Here is a 17,270-nt window from a genome sequence, read left to right as displayed (position 1 = left end):
CCCTAGGAAGCAGATGCCATAGTTCAGGGGGACACACTGGAAAGGAGCTGAGAGGCATTGTGTCTTGTCAAAGTTGACAAGGTAAGTGGAAAGGAGGAGTTGGGTCTAAAACTAGGTCTGCTCAGACCAGGGATCCTGGCTTTATTGTGGTTTTTCCTTTCCTGTGGGAAAGCTTTGCCTCTTGCCAAGGATCCATCACTTGGGTGGAGCTGTTGTCTTCACTCTGAAGGACACTGGACAGTCATTCCATGTGTTTCCATGGTATCCAGAGCAAGAATCTCTGGGGGATGCCAGATGACCCAGTTCCACACAGACATCATGGAGGAAGCTGGTGAGGGCCTTAAATCATCAATGTACCAGGCATTGACCATGATGCAATGACCAGAGCAGAAGCAAACACTGGTCTCTTGTGCTTCCATATTATGAAGGCCACAAATTCACCCTGCAGAGCTGACCAGGTACTACCCACATTATGGTGAGTGTCCCTAATTCTTGGCCTCTGTACACATGGACATAAAATAGGGGAATGGGAGACTCACAAAGGCACACAGAATGGGGTGATGCATCAGTATATGAACTGAAGGTGGAGGGAAGGCAGGCAGGAAGCACTCCCACTATCCACTCAGTTTTCAGATAGTTATAGAGCAGCACCCTGTTGAGCACCCATGATAAGAGTAACACTGCAGACTCCACTCTCTTTCTCACAGAGGCAATATGCCACAAGGGTGGAAAAGGGAGTTGCATTTCAGGCTTCCTGCAGAGTGGAGGACAGGTGGTCACAGCACTGTCCAGGGAACTTTGTGAGCAAGTGAAGGCTGATTATGTTTAGCACACAGGATACCCTGGGAAGGCCGTTGGGGAGGGAGGCCAGACCTGTAGTGCTGCTTACACCTGTACTCCTCGGGATCAGAGTTTCCCTTCTTGGCACCAGGCAGGTGCTGCCGAGGAAGGTGGGACAGCCAGCCAACCTAATCTGAGTTGGCGCAAGCCTAGCTCACTGTAAATGAGAACTACAGTGAGAAGGAATTTGCCTGGGTCTGTTGGTTTCTGAGGAGGACATGGGGCACTTTACAGGGAGAAAGACAGACTTGGGACCTCCGGCAACACAGAGGCATGCAGAAGTGAGTGGGGTGAGGCAAAATAGGAAGCTTTCCTGGGGTGCATTTGTACACAAAGCTGTCCCTGACAGGCCCTGGGAGGCTTTGGGGCTTGCAAGGGCATTTGAAAACCTGGGTGGCCAGTCAGGTGAGGGGCAGCACTGCCTGACACAGCTGTGCTAAGTATGTCCCTCTGGAGCTAAACTTCCAGCGGATCCCACTCATTGCCTTCATCAGGTCTGGCAGCAAGGATGTCACACAGAAGCACAGCAACACACTTGGTTTACTCAAACTAAATCGTTTAGCTTCCCTTCAAGAAATGACTGAAAATGCACCAGTCTGGAAAAATCAAGGCTGGGAGCATTGCTCTGCGTTTTGTATAAATAAAGTGATCCTTTACAAGACATTGTGGTAATGCCCGTGGGTGGGTCTGCTATGGCAGAGATGTGGACTCTCATGAATACAGTTTTTGTTCCTGGAATAGAAAATTTGCAAATAAATGATGCATGTGCATGACTTTCTGTTTGTATTGCACTGAAGGAAAGGGGATGGAAGCAGCAACCTAGATGTACTGAGTTGCCTCAGTAAACCCAGGGAGCAATCCACCACATGATTCCATCACCCAATTGTGAAAGCTCAGCAACTTGGTTCCTGCTTGCTGCTGCTGTTGGTTGACAATTTTGAGGTGTTTCTATCTGTGCCAGCCATCTCTGCGTCTCTTAGCTTCTATCCCCAGGGTGTAGATCAGGCTAAGTGTTTACAAAAAGTTCCATCATGATTTCAGGACCAGTGGCAGCCTCTCATGTACTGGAAATAATTCTTCAAGTTTGGCCATAAGAAACCTGATACAATGTGCTTGAGAGGAAATGAAATTATCTGATATAAATGCAGGAAACTCATTTTGTCTGTGCCAGACTCAGCTGCTCCAGAAGCCCATATTTTTGAGGTAAAAAGATATGAGTCCGAGTGTTGGAAGGCACAGTAACATCCCCAAGTTCACTTTCTGCTTTGCTTCACTCATTCTACTAAGCTGCAGAATGGATTCTGACTGTTCAAACACATAGCGTGTGAATTGCAGTAGAAGTCTGTAAAAACTTCAGTTAACTAGGGTGTAAAAAGACAAGAAATGTTTTTTGGCAAAATACACCTCTAAATATGTATTTGAAGCATCAAAGAAACCAAGAAGACAAAGATGAAGAGGAAGAAGAAGGAGGAGGAGGAGGAGGAGGAGGAGAAGAAGAAGAAAGAAAAGAAAGAAAACCAAAAAGTAATGCCAATGTGTGTTTTGTCTCCAATGCCTCTGCCTCATTTAGAAAGAAAAGGGTCAAAATTTGCAGAAATGGAAGGGTCACTGTGGAAAATGGACTTTGCCCCAAGGCACTGATGGTGTGTCTGGCCCACTATGAATGTCTAATCCATGGCAGAGCCTGGACCCTGTTGGAGGCTGAGGCCAGGACACATGAGTTGAGGCCCCTGGGGCTGAGGTGGCAGAGTATTTTCTGCATCCTCATGGCTCTGCCTTATTGGGCCTGCAGGGCTGCAGCATGGATGCGGTGGTGGAAAAGGGTGTAAGGCAGGAGGTGCTGGCTCCTCTGCATGCTGCACACTCCCTGCTTGGCCTGAGCACAGGAAGATTCAAGTGCTCCTTGCTGGAAAAAGAGACTCTGAAAAAGAGGTCTTGTTCTGTACTGTTTTGATCCATTCTATTATAGGCAACTCTTTTTAAAAATAGCAAGAGGAACAATGGTAACCATTTTTGATCATCTGATACTGTATTTTTGCATCATGTCCTATGCCCACCCTTCTGTTCTAACTGACTCTGTTTTATTTAGTCATGTTAGGATTTATTATCTTCAAAAAAATGTAATAAGAACTGTGGGAGTAAAAAAACTCAAAAAGTGTAATTGTTATTGTAAAAAACAGGAAAGGAAGGTGGTCTAAGGGATATAACTGCATGCTTGAGTGTGTAGGATGGAAAACCGTATTACTGAGCTTTTGTTGGATCATTGAACAGAACTTTCTGCAATCTCACTGTATGAATGTCCACTTTATATATTCAATGTGTGTGAAGATGGGAACAACTATTTGGAAGAAAACTAGAGACAGTAACATAGACAGTGAACATCTACAGTGGACTTGCTTGTTTTGTCATGTTTAATCTTACCCTCTTTAATTTTATAATTTGACAACTGCTTCTAAGATGACAAGATGTAACCTATTAACTAGTGATTTCTTATTGAATTTTTTCTTGAAATTCTGTATTACTTGTACCCTTTTACTGCTTTGTTTTTTATTTCCTATCTTTGTTCTCTTTAATTAAAAATTAATCAAACCTGGAATGGATATCTTTCATTTATTTATTTATTTATTTATTTATTTGGCACTGGAGATCAAACTCATGACCTCATACTTGCCAGGCAGGTGCTTAAGCCACTGAGCTAAATCCCCAGCCCACCAATGGATATCTTTTACATCTTGTCATCTTTACAGTAGTTGCCTCTTCTCTTGAACTTGATACTAGCAAGCATACCAAAGGTGAATAAAATCAGTCAAGGCCAAATAACATTCAAACAAACCAGCTTCAAAGATCAGTCATAGAAGACAATGTAAGTAATATAGGGTTTCAGTTTTAGTTAATAGAAAATTAAGGATAGTTACCATGGTATAACCTGCTATTTTTGGGTTATCTCTCTGTGCCCTCAAATCTAATGTGTGTAGACAGACCAGAACAAGATATAACCAAACAAAATAGAGCAACAAGACTACTGTATATTTTAAATCCTGATACACTTTTATCAATGTCCTCTGCCTTCTTTTTTTAGAAAATTCCTCACCTTTCTCCTTCTCAGGATACTATTATTCACTGTTCAGTGATATTAGTCTAGTCTCTTATGTTAAATTTCAGCATACATAAAGATAATGACAGCTACTATGAAGAGAATAAGAGACATTATGGTAGTCATTACCGATTTCCCCAAAATCAGTTTTGAAGACCGAAAAAGCCTGCATCACCCTGTAACTATTTGATTAGTTCTATAATGTTTGGTATATATTCAATGTGTGTGAAGATGGGAACAACTATTTGGAAGAAAACTAGAGACAGTAACATAGACAGTGAACATCTACAGTGGACTTGCTTTGAAATCTGTTTGCTTAACTTGTTTCCTTATGAACTGTTCTGTTCTGTTTTGTCATGTTTAATCTTACCCTCTTTAGGGGCTGGGGGTTTAGCTCAGTGGCATAAGCACCTGCCTTGCAAGCAGGCGGTCATGAGTTCGATCCCTGGTACCGATAAAAATGAAAAAAGACCAAAAAAAAAATCTTACCCTCTTTAAGAACAAAAATTGTGTAGGACAGATAAGCATATTAACAACTTTTTGTTGGATCATTGAGGTGAACTGTTGACAGTGTCATTATTTGAATATCACTTTGTATGCTTTAATTTTGTTACTTGAACAACTACTTGTAAGATGACAATATTTAACTAATCAACTAGTGATTTCTTATGGTTTATTTTTCTGAAATTCTGTATTATTTCTACACGTTTTCTTTTTTCTCTTTAAATAAACAACATTACAATTCACCAAAAAATATAAAATTTAAGTTTTACAGAAAAATATTAAGTACATAGACACTATCCATACTTGAAAGTGAAAAGCCCATTTCAGTTTAGCATGTTTAATTAAAGATGCCATGTTGAAACACAAAGACACTTTAAAAAATCTAGAGAGGTACAAGTGATTAACTGAGAACCATACAACATGTGCACCTAAGGAGAGCTCCACCTCAGGTTTGTCATTTCTGGAATATTTGTGAAGATATATTGACATCTAACTTCTGTATTGATTATTTCTTCAGGTCTACCTGTGATTTTTAAAGTAAATTTAGATCTAAACTGTCTGAACAGTGACACTTTATCTATGTATTTAACAAGAAACATGGATTGCCATATTTCTCACATTGTTAATCCACATAGGATCTCTGCCCAGTGAGCGCTTTCAGATATGTAACAATGATCAAGTATGATGAGAGTATTCCCATAACACATAAGATTTATCTCTTGTGTGAGTTTTTTCATGTATTTCACTTATAGTCTGGCTGCTGAAAGTATCTCCACTTGCTTACATAGCCAGTGGTTTTTCCCAGTGTGAATTCTTTCATGTGTTTTACAGTGACTGTATGTGGTAAAAGCTTTGCCACATTGTTATATAAATAGGGTTTCTCACCAATGTGAAGTCATGGATGTATTTTACAATATCCATGTTTGGTGAAAGCTTTCCCACATTCTTCATGTACACATGGTTTCTCAACAGTCTAAATTTTATAATGTATTGCACGATGAGCATTTCTGCTGAAACCTACCCCACATTCCTTACATATATAAGTTTTCTGCCCAGTGTGAAGATTTTCTTACATTATGCAATATATACGTGTGCTCAAACCATTCTCATGATTCTTATATACACTGGTTTTATCTTGAGTGTGAACTTTCATGTTGCTTACAATGTCCATGTTGGGTAAAAACTTTCCCACATTGCTTACATACATATGGTTTCTCTCCAGTGTGAATTCTTTCATGTTGCTTACAATGTCCAGAGTTGGTAAAACCTTTCCCATATTGCTTACATACATAGGGTTTCTCTCCATTGTGAATTCTTTCATGTTTCTTACAATCTCACTACATTTTAAAAGCTTTCCCACATTATTTACATACATAAGAGTTTGTCTCCAGTGTGAATTCTTTCATGTTTCTTACAATCTCCCCATGTGCTAAAAGCTTTCCCACATTGCGTATATACATAGGGTTTCTCTCCAGTGTGAATTCTTTCATGAACCTTAAAATATGCACGTGTTTTAAAAGCTTTCCCACATTGCTTACACACATATGGTTTCTCTCCTGTGTGAATTCTTTCGTGTTCGTTACAATTTGCATGAGTGGTAAAAGCTTTCCCACATTGCTTACATACATATGGTTTCTCTCCAGTGTGAATTCTTTCATGTCTCTTACAACCTTCCCGTCTGTTAAAAGCTTTCCCACATTGCTTACATACATATGGTTTCTCTCCAGTGTGAATTCTTTCATGTTTCTTACAATATCCCTGTGTTTTAAAAGCTTTCCCACATTGCTTACATACATATGGTTTCTTTCCAGTGTGAATTCTTTCATGAACCTTAAAATATGCACGTGTTTTAAAAGCTTTCCCACATTGCTTACACACATATCGTTTCTCTCCTGTGTGAATTCTTTCGTGTTCGTTACAATTTGCATGAGTGGTAAAAGCTTTCCCACATTGCTTACATACATATGGTTTCTCTCCAGTGTGAATTCTTTCATGTCTCTTACAAACTTCCCGTCTGTTAAAAGCTTTCCCACATTGCTTACATACATATGGTTTCTCTCCAGTGTGAATTCTTTCATGTTTCTTACAATCTCCCTGTGTTTTAAAAGCTTTCCCACATTGCTTACATACATAAGGTTTCTCTCCAGTGTGAATTCTTTCATGTTCCTTACAATGTCCAACTTGGGTGAAACCTTTTCCACATTGCTTACACACATAGGGTTTCTCTCCAGTGTGAACATTTTCATGTATTTGAAAATGAATTTTCCTGCTAAAAGCTTTCCCACATTTCTTACATATATGCGATTTCTGCCCAGTGTGAATTTTTTCATGGATTACACAATAAGTACATGTGCTGAAAGCTTTCTCACAGTGCTTACATTCATAATGTTTTTCTCCAGAGTGAAGTCTTTCATGTACTTGACAATATGTACGTGCTGTAAAAGCTTTCCCACACTGATCACATATGTAGGGTCTCTTTCCTCTGTGAATTCTTTCATGTTTCTTACAAATTCCATGTGTGGTAAAACCTTTCCCACATTGCTTGCATACATAGGGTTTCCCTCCACTGCAATATTTTTCATGAATCTGAACATTGTCATGTGTTTCTGTTTCTTTCACATTCACATTACCTTCTTCAGTACCAAGGAAGACTTCTTTACACTGATTCCAAGATGTATGTCCATAGGATTTCCCTAGCTTTCTGTAAAGAAACAAATCACATATAATATTTATAACCATATTACTAAGTTTTTGCAATCTCGCTGTTTGAATCCCCACTTCATATGTTTCACTTTTGTATTTCATAACTATTTCCATGAGCAGCATATGTAATCATCATCTTGCGATTTCTCACTGCTTATTTTCACTTTGAAAGTAGCATTATTTCTACTTATTTTGTTTTGTTTAAACTTTCCTTATATAAATTTAAAAAAGAAAAATTCACAGTGAAATGGGTCTCTGTTTAATGACTGCATTAATGTCAAGTTCTGTTTTTAATGCCTGCTAAGAAAGTCTGACTATGAAGCAACAGAATGGCCTTGTAAGATATGTTGAAAACAACCATTCCCAAAAGACTGGCACACATTTAGAAATCCTAAAAGTTGGTACTTTGAAATGCAGAATCTTTAGCTTCACTTTGGGCATGGGCACATATGTGTATCACATATGGATTATTCTGATATGTTTCCCCATTCCAATCTCCCTTCTGTCCTTAACCTGTAGTTCCCTTTTCCATATGTTCAGTCTTACTTTTATCTATAAACTGTCTTTCATTTCATTCCACAATTTATATTTTGGTGTCTCATCTAAAAGAAACCCTGTGACCTTTTAGGTTTTATAGCTGAGCTATTTCACTGAATTGATGGGTGAAAGACCCATCTATTTCTTATGGCAAATGACATTATATTATTTATTTTTTGACATTATATAACACATTTTTTTCTTTTCTGGGCTGGGAATTAACAACACGTATTAGCATAAAATCTGTAGCTTTTTAAAAATCTATATAAGAGATTCTCACTGATCATTAAGCTGTGAAGTTTGAACTTGAATTTGCCATTCTGCAAAATCCGATTCCTAGTGTGTTGGGTTTACAGAAATGCATAATCACAGAGAGTCTATTAACATTTTCCTTCTCCACAAATCCAGTGATAGATAGCTAAGCAACAAGGCCTGATCTGTTATAACTTGATCTGCTTTGTATATGAGTAAGTATGTATCAGTATTTTATGCAGATTTGAGATTTTAAAAATATCCAGGACAAGTACGAGGGGATCAATTTCTAGAGACAACTGCATATTGATATTCAAAATGAGTGCACTAACATTCCACCAGCCTACTAAGAATATTAATCAGAATGGCTGATTCTCTAGAGAATGGCTGGGAAACATGAGCACTCAGTTTTATTTCAAATTCTATTGCAAACTTAGCAATTGTTAGATAATGAATGTGTTATATTCACATGTAGTCATGGGTAGAAAAACTGAAGGCAGAATGTAATAACTCAAAATGTATTCTTTTCATACTCATCTATATGCAATGTCATACATTTTCATGATTTAATTCCCTCATATATACACCAGCTTATACATCTTCGGAGAATATTACTGACACTAAATTGAATGGTGCCTCATTTCTTTGGCGGTCATTTTTCTGCTGACTCACTAATTACTCATTCCTATACTTGTGTGTATGAATTACCTTAAGTAACTCCAGTAAATTTTGTCTTCTTTTTCAGCTTCCTGGATATCCCCGAGTCCACCTGAATTGTAGACATAGAAATACCAGGACTCTTAAAGTAATACATACAAATTAATAGGTTTTGTTTAGATTTACGATATAATCTGTCCAGGTGTGAGATATTTTTTAAAATGTTTTCATATTCTTTTTCATGAAACAGCACTAATGAGCAACAAACAATATTCTGACAGCATGAGTGACAAAAAGATTGCATCCTTACCTATCATAGTCATGTTCCTAAAGGTTTCACCCATCACATCTCTGTAGAGCTTCTTTTGGGATGGAATCAGCAAAGTCCACTCCTCATTGCTGAAGTTCACAGCCACATCCTCAAAGGTCACCAACTCCTAAAGGATCATATATATATTTCTCAATGGAAGGTTGAGACCCCAGGTTTGGGATATCTTAAATTCTCTCCTAGAAATCTGAATCAAAAGCAAAGTGTGGTGGTGCATATCTATAATCCCAGCACTCAAAAGGCTGAGACAGGATGGCATCAATGAGGTCAGGGCAATTCTAGGCTCCATAGGGTGTTCAAATCCACCTGATATACATACAGAAAGCTTGTCTCAATAAAACAAAACTAAACTAAACAACTAAAACCAAACAAAACAGCTGAATGAAGACTGATTTCTTCAAATTTTAATCCATGTCTTGGTCAGTAATTTTGTGTATATACACATTTTTGAAGACAGCAAATTTGATGCTAGATTGCAACTCTCTGCAAATGTAACAGCCAAATAGGAACACTGATTCTTGTGCTGAATCATGGCAAGATTCCTTGTGCACTGTCTCTAAAGCAGAGCTCACAGTAACAAGCCTACAAGACCAGCAACCACAAAGCACAGAGGCAGATAAATATCCCACCAATTGACTGGAATGCCAAGCAAGCACCTTCCCTCCCAGGTCAGCGGTGGTGGTTTGGCAAATTGAAGCCCTTCCAAGGGGAAAACAAGCAGAAGCTCCTGAGATCCATCCCATGCTGGAATTTAGGACACTGGGAAGCCAGTCAAGCACCACTTCTCCCTGGTAAGCAGTGGCAGTCTGTCAGACTGCAGCCCTTCCAGGGGGAGAACCAACAGCAGCTTCTGAGATCCATGCTATGTTGGAACTTAGGATGCTGTGAAACGAAACAACCAGCCTGTCTCCCTACTAAGCAATAGTGAACCTACTGATGCACCACTTAGAATCAAACATCCCACTTCCCTACCCGTCTTCTTCTGTCACCCCCCATTAGCAAATTGGAACCAGAAATCTAAGTGCCTCCTGGGAAATAAACCATAGCAAATAAGGGGGACTTCCTTCTACTATCTCTTTGAAGGAAAATGGTTTTATTATTGTTTCACTCTATTCTGATTAATAGTATTGCTCTATTCAATATTTTGTTTTGATAAGTTCTATAATGTTCTGTATTTCATCTCATTTTGATATATGTGATTAAGGAACAACTATTACAAAGATAACAAAATATACTGTGATACCTATTACTGTTATCCCAGTAACCCGTTGTGAAGTTGTGTACCAACTTCACTGTATGACCTTAGTTGACCTTATGCTGCCTGGTTCTGTTGTATTTTACCAATTTCAAAATTAAATTAAAAATCTAATCAATCACTTTGATAGACTACAGATGATGTCTCTTCAAATCTCATTTAGGCCAATGAGTACTTTGTTCTTAATATACTTAAGCAGCATTTTGAAAGATTAATTTGGATTCATAGAACAAAACATAAATAACATCAAATATGGTATATAAATAATAACTCAAGTGTTAGGGAAAAACAGCTGTATTTTAAAAATATGTATATAAAATGAAACCAGGCCCAAGCTGTAAATTATACCACACTGTCACCAAGTGATCACTTTCAATTCAAATATAAGAAATCTATCTTGGGATGCTGGTGAAGGATTTCTTCCTTGAATTTGGGGCTATCCTAAGTTACAGACCTGTCTAAAATAGACAAACCCTGATTGAGACACCGAACAGACAAAGTGAAACTTAAAAAGAGACTGCATAAGACACCTTTGGTTTGTTTTTAAAAAATTATAGCCATACAATACAGAAAAATTGCAACAATATTCAACACTTTCTGAGAAACAATGTGGATCTCTTCCATACTACACAGAAAACACTTTCCTAGTTGGGTATTGAGCTCAGTGGCATGAAGGACTACCTGGAAAGCATAGGTCATGCATTTGATCCTTGGTACAAAAAAATTGAAAATTTCACCTTCATGACACTGGGGCATAATTAGAGATAATCAAATTAGATCTCAAGTATGGAATACAAAAATCATGTGTTGACAGGGATGTGGAATACTGATTGTTGCCAGAGCTGGTGTTGATCACCTCAATGAAGCAATCAGAACCCAACTTTACTTCATACTTACTCTAAAAACTACCTGACTTTCAGTGAAGACGGTCTCTGTTGTATGTCCTGCTATTTGCTGCCTGCATCCTGTCAGTCACTTCCACATCTTTTCCACACTCCTCTGATCCATCCAAACAGAAAACACTTCAGGCCTAACTATTGATATCATTGCAAAATTTCTATTTGGGGCTTCTCATTTACACCAGTTTGATATGTTCATTGTAGAGAATTTCCATATTTAAACTGTCTATTAACACCCAAGCTACTAAACCAGCTCTTAATTCAGAGATGACACCTCTATTCCTTTCCATTCAGAAGGATATCACATGTATATGTCCATGAAAATGCCTAAATTTTGGCATTTTCCGATGAGAATTTAACAGGTAGCCCTTTCTGGAATTTCTCCTTCACAAATTTTTACCCTCTCCTTGATAACACTTTCATATTTGCTTCATTTTTCTCAGACTTCAAAACTCTATGGCTGTTTTCACAAACGTAGTCTGTGAGTATGGGTGACACCTAAATAACTAAGTATGTTCAGAAATTATTTTGAAATGTTCAAGAATACACAGGAGTTCACCAATTGTTTGGGAAGCCTTTCTCCACTGAGGCACACTACTACATATCTCTGAATTCTCAGGACCTTTGTCACTACCTGTCATGAGGATAGAAATAGGAGAACATACTATAAATTTAGGAGATCACTATAAATACAAAAAAGCCCAAGTTTAAGTTGAGCCATTGTGGCTATGAGGCCCTGCATTACATACATTAATAAACTCTGGACATTCCAGATCAGCTGCTCTGAGGAAAGAGAGCATAGACCTAGCTCATTACTGCTCTACAAGCTACAAAAGCATCATAGTCAGGGTCTTCCCAAGCTCCTCCCAGTGCCTAAGATGGTGGACTTACCAGGCTAGCAGTGAATTTCAAAGATGATACTTGTGTCTGCTGCTATCATAGTGAAGCCAGGGTTCTGGTGACCCCAAATTACCCTTGCCAACGGCAAGAGGCAAAAGGGATAGTGAATGACCCATGGCCAAAGCTGGAGGACCTCAGGAGCTGAAGATAACTAAATACCTGAGGCTACCAACACCAGAACTACTCCTAAACACTTGGAACTGGTTCCGCCCAATCCATCCTATTTCTGGGCTACTATCCACAACCTCACTATTCCATGGATCCAGGATCTCTCAGGTTCTTTGCTAATCAGGCCACAGGACATCAAAAGCATTAAATGAGATCCAGCAAGCATTTTGCTACCAGTGTTGTACTCAGAACAGGTAAATCATGCTGAGACACCAGAACAGACAGAAGTCACAGCCAGCAATGGCCCACCTTATTGAACAGTTCATATAGCCTGCCCCTTCATCACTGATTGACTCCTGCTCTACTGCGCTCCTTCTGAGTCAAGAATAAACAGGGAAAGGAACCCCTCCCTGCAAGAGAGGATCCCAAAAGATAGACTGTAGTGCAGAGACTTCTGGAGCTGCCATTCTTTTACAGTGGTGAACTCAGCTCGACAGAGGAGTGTTTGTATTGAAGAGCTTTACCTCAGACTTTTAACTTTTAAATCCATTTTATTTCAAGGAAAAAAGAACACATCAACTAAAATTAAATTTCAAAACATATCAATCAGGGGGGCAACAATGGTATATACATTGCACATTGTCATCCCCAGATCATTCACCCAGAGCACAAGACATCTGTACTCAATTTTCCAAACAGTACTGTTACAGGGACGTGAGTTATTTAAATACTATTGGCATGAGACATGGCTAGGTCCCCCAAGGAGCCCATGCAGGAGACCAGATACCTTGCAACTATGGGGAAGACTGACACCTCATGCTATGGGCCAAGGCTCAAGACAAATGATAAGCAAATTCATCCATATCCTAAGGATTGATATTCTAAATAGTTCCCTAGCACTCTGAGGAAGTCAGGAGTCACCATTTAAAGAAATGTATCCTTATCCTAAAGACTGACATTCTAAATAGTTCCTATCATCCTGAGGAACTCAGGAGTCACCCTCCCAAACCTCTAAGGGAAGAGATACAGCTGCCTAAGAATGCCTGCTTTCCATGTGACTCCCTTCCCCCTTTGTTCCCAATTTAATCAACTTTACCTGAACTTATAATCTTATTGGCTACCATAACTCTGTCCCATCTTATGCCCATCTGCATTGTGAGTTCTTAGTTTCCCCCACCTTAAACTCACTTCACCACATGATTTTACTCTATAAAGGTCCCTAGAATGCACAGTGTTTGGCAACCTGCTCAGGATACCTTCTCTCTCTCAGGCAACATTTTTTCTCTCAATAAGTATATTCTTCTCTTAATTTCTGTTGTTCCTAAAATTCATTCTTGGACTTTACAGGACAAAAACCTAATATCAGACATAGTAGACAGGGAGATTCATTCCAGTATATCAATATCAGTATAAACTTTTCTCTTTCCTGAAGTCAGAGAAATCCAGTAGTGTGTATCACACATTGTTGATCTCACCATGCCATGGATATTTGCATTGAAGGCTTTTATCCCTGCCTTTAAGTGCTGCTTCTTTTTGTGAAACTGAAGTGATCTGTAATTTTGGTTATGGTATTGAAAATGCATTAAGGAACTGACTCAAAATATTTCTTATGAATGGTTTACCAACAGCCATGGAGGAAGACAGATAGCAAAAATTCTTTGTTTTGATTTCTTCATTCAAACCAAAGGATGTACTTGAAAGAGCTTTGCCCTTCAAACAATTACAGGACCTCATGGTTGTAGTTCAAGGTGGAAGAATATGAAATCAGGGATACTTACTCATAAGGCCACTTCCTCTTTTCTCCTTGAATACAACTTCCTCTTTCTTTCCCAGGGGCCGAAAGAAAATTCCCATCAGCTCCTTGCATGACATCAATGTCCCCTCCAAGCACCACATCCAGTCAAAAGTCACATATACCCCATAACCCCATAGTCATTGGGGGGGGGCCCCAACCCTTGGTGGGTGTGGGCTCCTCTCCACATTCTTTAAATAAAAGGCCACTTTTACATTTCTTATATTCTGCTTCTCTATTGTGCTAATTTACCTCCTCAGTAATCTCAGTAATCTAACCTACTTTAAACCTATCTCATCACATGATTTTATTCTGTAAGGTCTCTAGAAAAGACAGAGTCTTTTGCTACAGGTTCAGAATCTCTCCTGTTTTTCTCAGATAGAAGCTTTCAGATAGGATTTTTGGTGTAGTAAAGAAGAGAATACAAAGTCAAAATGGCCTTTATTCTAAGAATATGGGGAGAACCCCACGACCACTGGGGGGTCTTGCTTTTTCTTCTGGAAGTATGTGTGTGGCATACATATAGTTTTTGACTTGGGTGGTGCTTAATTAAAGATGGCATTGCTGATATGCAAGTAACTGATTGAGATTCTTTTCTGGCCACATGTAGGTTGAATAGGGGAGAGGAAAGTGACTTCAAGGTAAAAGTCCCCTGGTTCCACCTCCCAATTCCAAAATATCCTATTTAGAGCAAAATACATTCACTTTCTATCTCTCAATAAATATATTCTGCTCTTCAACTCTGTGGTTCCTAAAATTCATTTTTGCACTTTAGAGAACACAAACTCATACCAGACATAGAAGTTCAGAAATTTCATTCCACTTTATCACGGTATGGTTGCCTGTATTTCTAACTAACGCAGCTGCCTGTAACTTTAAGAATTGTTTATCAATTTGACTTGGGGTAATTGTAGCAAATAAAATGTTCTTAATGGATATAGGGAAATATATCACTAAATTGAAAAAAAATGATTATGACAGTTTTTCTAGCTAGCAACAGCCAACATTTTCAACTTTCAAGTATGTGGGAAAACAAAAAATAAAAACAACTCAGAAAATACCAATCCTATAGGGGACAGTACATCACTTGCTGTAATTGCCATGTTATGTGCAGGTATTTCATAGACCACAAAGGAAACATTAAGCCTATTAATTAACAAGTATCAGTTTCAATAAATGTGCTCATAGCACTGCATCACTGAAAACTGTGATTTCTTTTTTTTGTATGAGAGATTGAACTCATGTCCTTGTGCGCTCCAGGCAGCTTCTTGTATCACTGAATTCCATCCCCAGAATCAACAACTTTAGATATTAAATATGACTATTAACAATGTTTAATTTGCCATTGACATATTTAGTTATAAATTTTGTAATCCTACATTTTTGCAAATGAAATGATTTTATTTCCTTGCACTTCAAATTACTTTTGTTTATAGGTACTGGCGATCAATGTTACAACCTAGCACTTACAGGCAGACATTTCTGCCTGCTGAGCTTAAATCCCTGGCCTGTATTAATGAATATTTTTAAATGTATAAACATCACTTTATTCATTCAAATACTATTGTGATTTTAGCAAAGGATGTCAATGTAGACAGAAATTGATATACAATCAGAGAAGAACTGGAACCTCAAAGAGTCAATGCAAAAAACTAAACACAACAATCACTGCTACAGGCACAACTGAAGAAAACCAGAACTGAAGGTGAAGATGCAGTGACAATGTCTACATGCTCCTGAAGAGAAAAACAATAGTTTGAAATGTACTGCAGTTTCCACCACCTGCTCCAGGAAGTCCTGATAGGCCTCAATTACCATACTCAATGAGCAGAACAACTGGACTATTGTTCCCACAAAATGCCTTGGCTCTTTCCACATACCTTTTCTGGCTGACTTGTTCTCCTGATGAATAATATTAGTTAAGCAGCTATAACTTTATAGGTTGATTGTAGTCTGAGACCCACACTGTACCCACATTGGGACTTTCCTGTATAATTCCCCTGACAATAGGTCTGTGGCCAAACCCTAAAGAACACTCCAGAAAATTCAGGGCTATTCTTCTCTCTTTTTTTCTAAGAAAATTTTTGAACTTCATTTTGTGACTTCATTTCTCAATATTGCTCATTTGACAGTAAACAGGGCAGGGCTATATTTCTCTTATTTCAATTTAAATATGAAATGTCTGCTAAAGGCCATGTTCCAAAGCCTGAATTTTAAGCTGCTTGTTTGCCATGAGTTTCACATTTCCATGAGCTTTTAGAAGTCCTCAGTCTAGTGAACTGCAAATGTTTTGGAGGAAGGAGGTCACTGTTGTCCTGTAGCACAATAGGTGCCATTCCTAAGTCTGTGTTTGTCACTGTCTCCTGGATACCTGTACATGGCCTTCTTTCCTCTGCAGCATCATTCAATAATTCTCATTTTACATGAATCAACTTTCACTCAGCTCTATTATTGTTTTTTTAAAATACTTTTTCTGTCTCCTTGGTTGTTTAATTTTTTTATTTAATTTTTTATTTAAAGACATAGTCTCTCTTTGGAGTTCTGGCCAGCCTTGCACTGACTATGTAGGTTAGGCGTCTTTGAAGAGATGGCCACTCTCCTTTTTCATTGCTTCTTCATTGCTGGGGAAAAGAGGTGGGCATTATAGCACATGGCATTTGTCTTTTTTCTCCTCTCCTTTTCACTACTATTCTTTCATTTCAGTGCCACTGTCATTTAATCCTAGTGTCTGCTTGTGTCAGTAAGGTTTCTGCAGCCTGAGGTGAGTTTGTGAACAATAATATAGGAAACCAAGCAACCCAGTTGAGAAATGTGGAATTTCATTAGCAGTTCTCAGGACCACTTGTATACAGAACCCCTACCCAATTTCAGTATCTAAAAAAGACGCTCTGAACTGGAAAGTTAGAGATGTTTTAAAAGATAAAATCACAAAAAGATCCTGTTGGAAATCATTTAGCTAGAATCTTATAATAATTTTTGGATGACAAACGTATTCTGCTTCTTTTGTTGAGCAGGTTAATTTTTTTCTTTAGGTACAGTTCATTTTGTTTTTCTCCTGGGACTTATACCCTGTGTGATTTTCCATTTTTCTGAGTGAAATACAGGGTACTAGTTAAATGCAAAGCTCAAGATGGCATCTATTATGTCAACCTACAACACAGCTAAGTTACAAGCCTCAATATTTTCTAGGGTAAAAACACACATATCTATAATCTGAACACTCAAGAGGCTGAGGCAGGAGTGCTGCTTTGAGGTTAGGGCAATTCTGTTCTCCAAATAGGGTTAAAATCTAGCTGATATGCATAGAGAAAACTTGTCTCAATAAAACAAAACTAAACTAAACAAATAAAACCAAATAAAACAGCTGAATGGACACTGATTTCTTCCAATCTTAATTCCAC

At 38.3% G+C, this 17,270-nt stretch overlaps 1 protein-coding gene across 1 annotated transcript in view; it reads right to left on the bottom strand.

Annotated features, from left to right (window-relative positions):
* Nucleotides 1–5,905: 5,905 nt before the first annotated feature.
* The window catches only part of LOC134474467 (zinc finger protein OZF-like), a gene marked incomplete at its 3' end in the record, with an annotated part of 63,497 nt that continues 52,132 nt past the window's right edge, over nt 5,906–17,270 (bottom strand). Inside the window, exon 2 of the mRNA XM_063242639.1 lies at nt 5,906–7,135. Coding sequence (XP_063098709.1) covers nt 5,906–7,135 — 1,230 coding nt within the window. The remainder of the gene's footprint in view (nt 7,136–17,270) is intronic.

Source organism: Cavia porcellus, unplaced genomic scaffold (assembly GCF_034190915.1).
Source record: "Cavia porcellus strain 051 isolate PalLab524CR breed Dunkin Hartley unplaced genomic scaffold, mCavPor4.1 scaffold_32, whole genome shotgun sequence".
Classification (NCBI taxonomy): domain Eukaryota; kingdom Metazoa; phylum Chordata; class Mammalia; order Rodentia; family Caviidae; genus Cavia; species Cavia porcellus.
The sequence above is the reverse complement of the archived record's forward strand: the minus strand, read 5'-3'. Positions and strand labels throughout refer to the sequence as shown.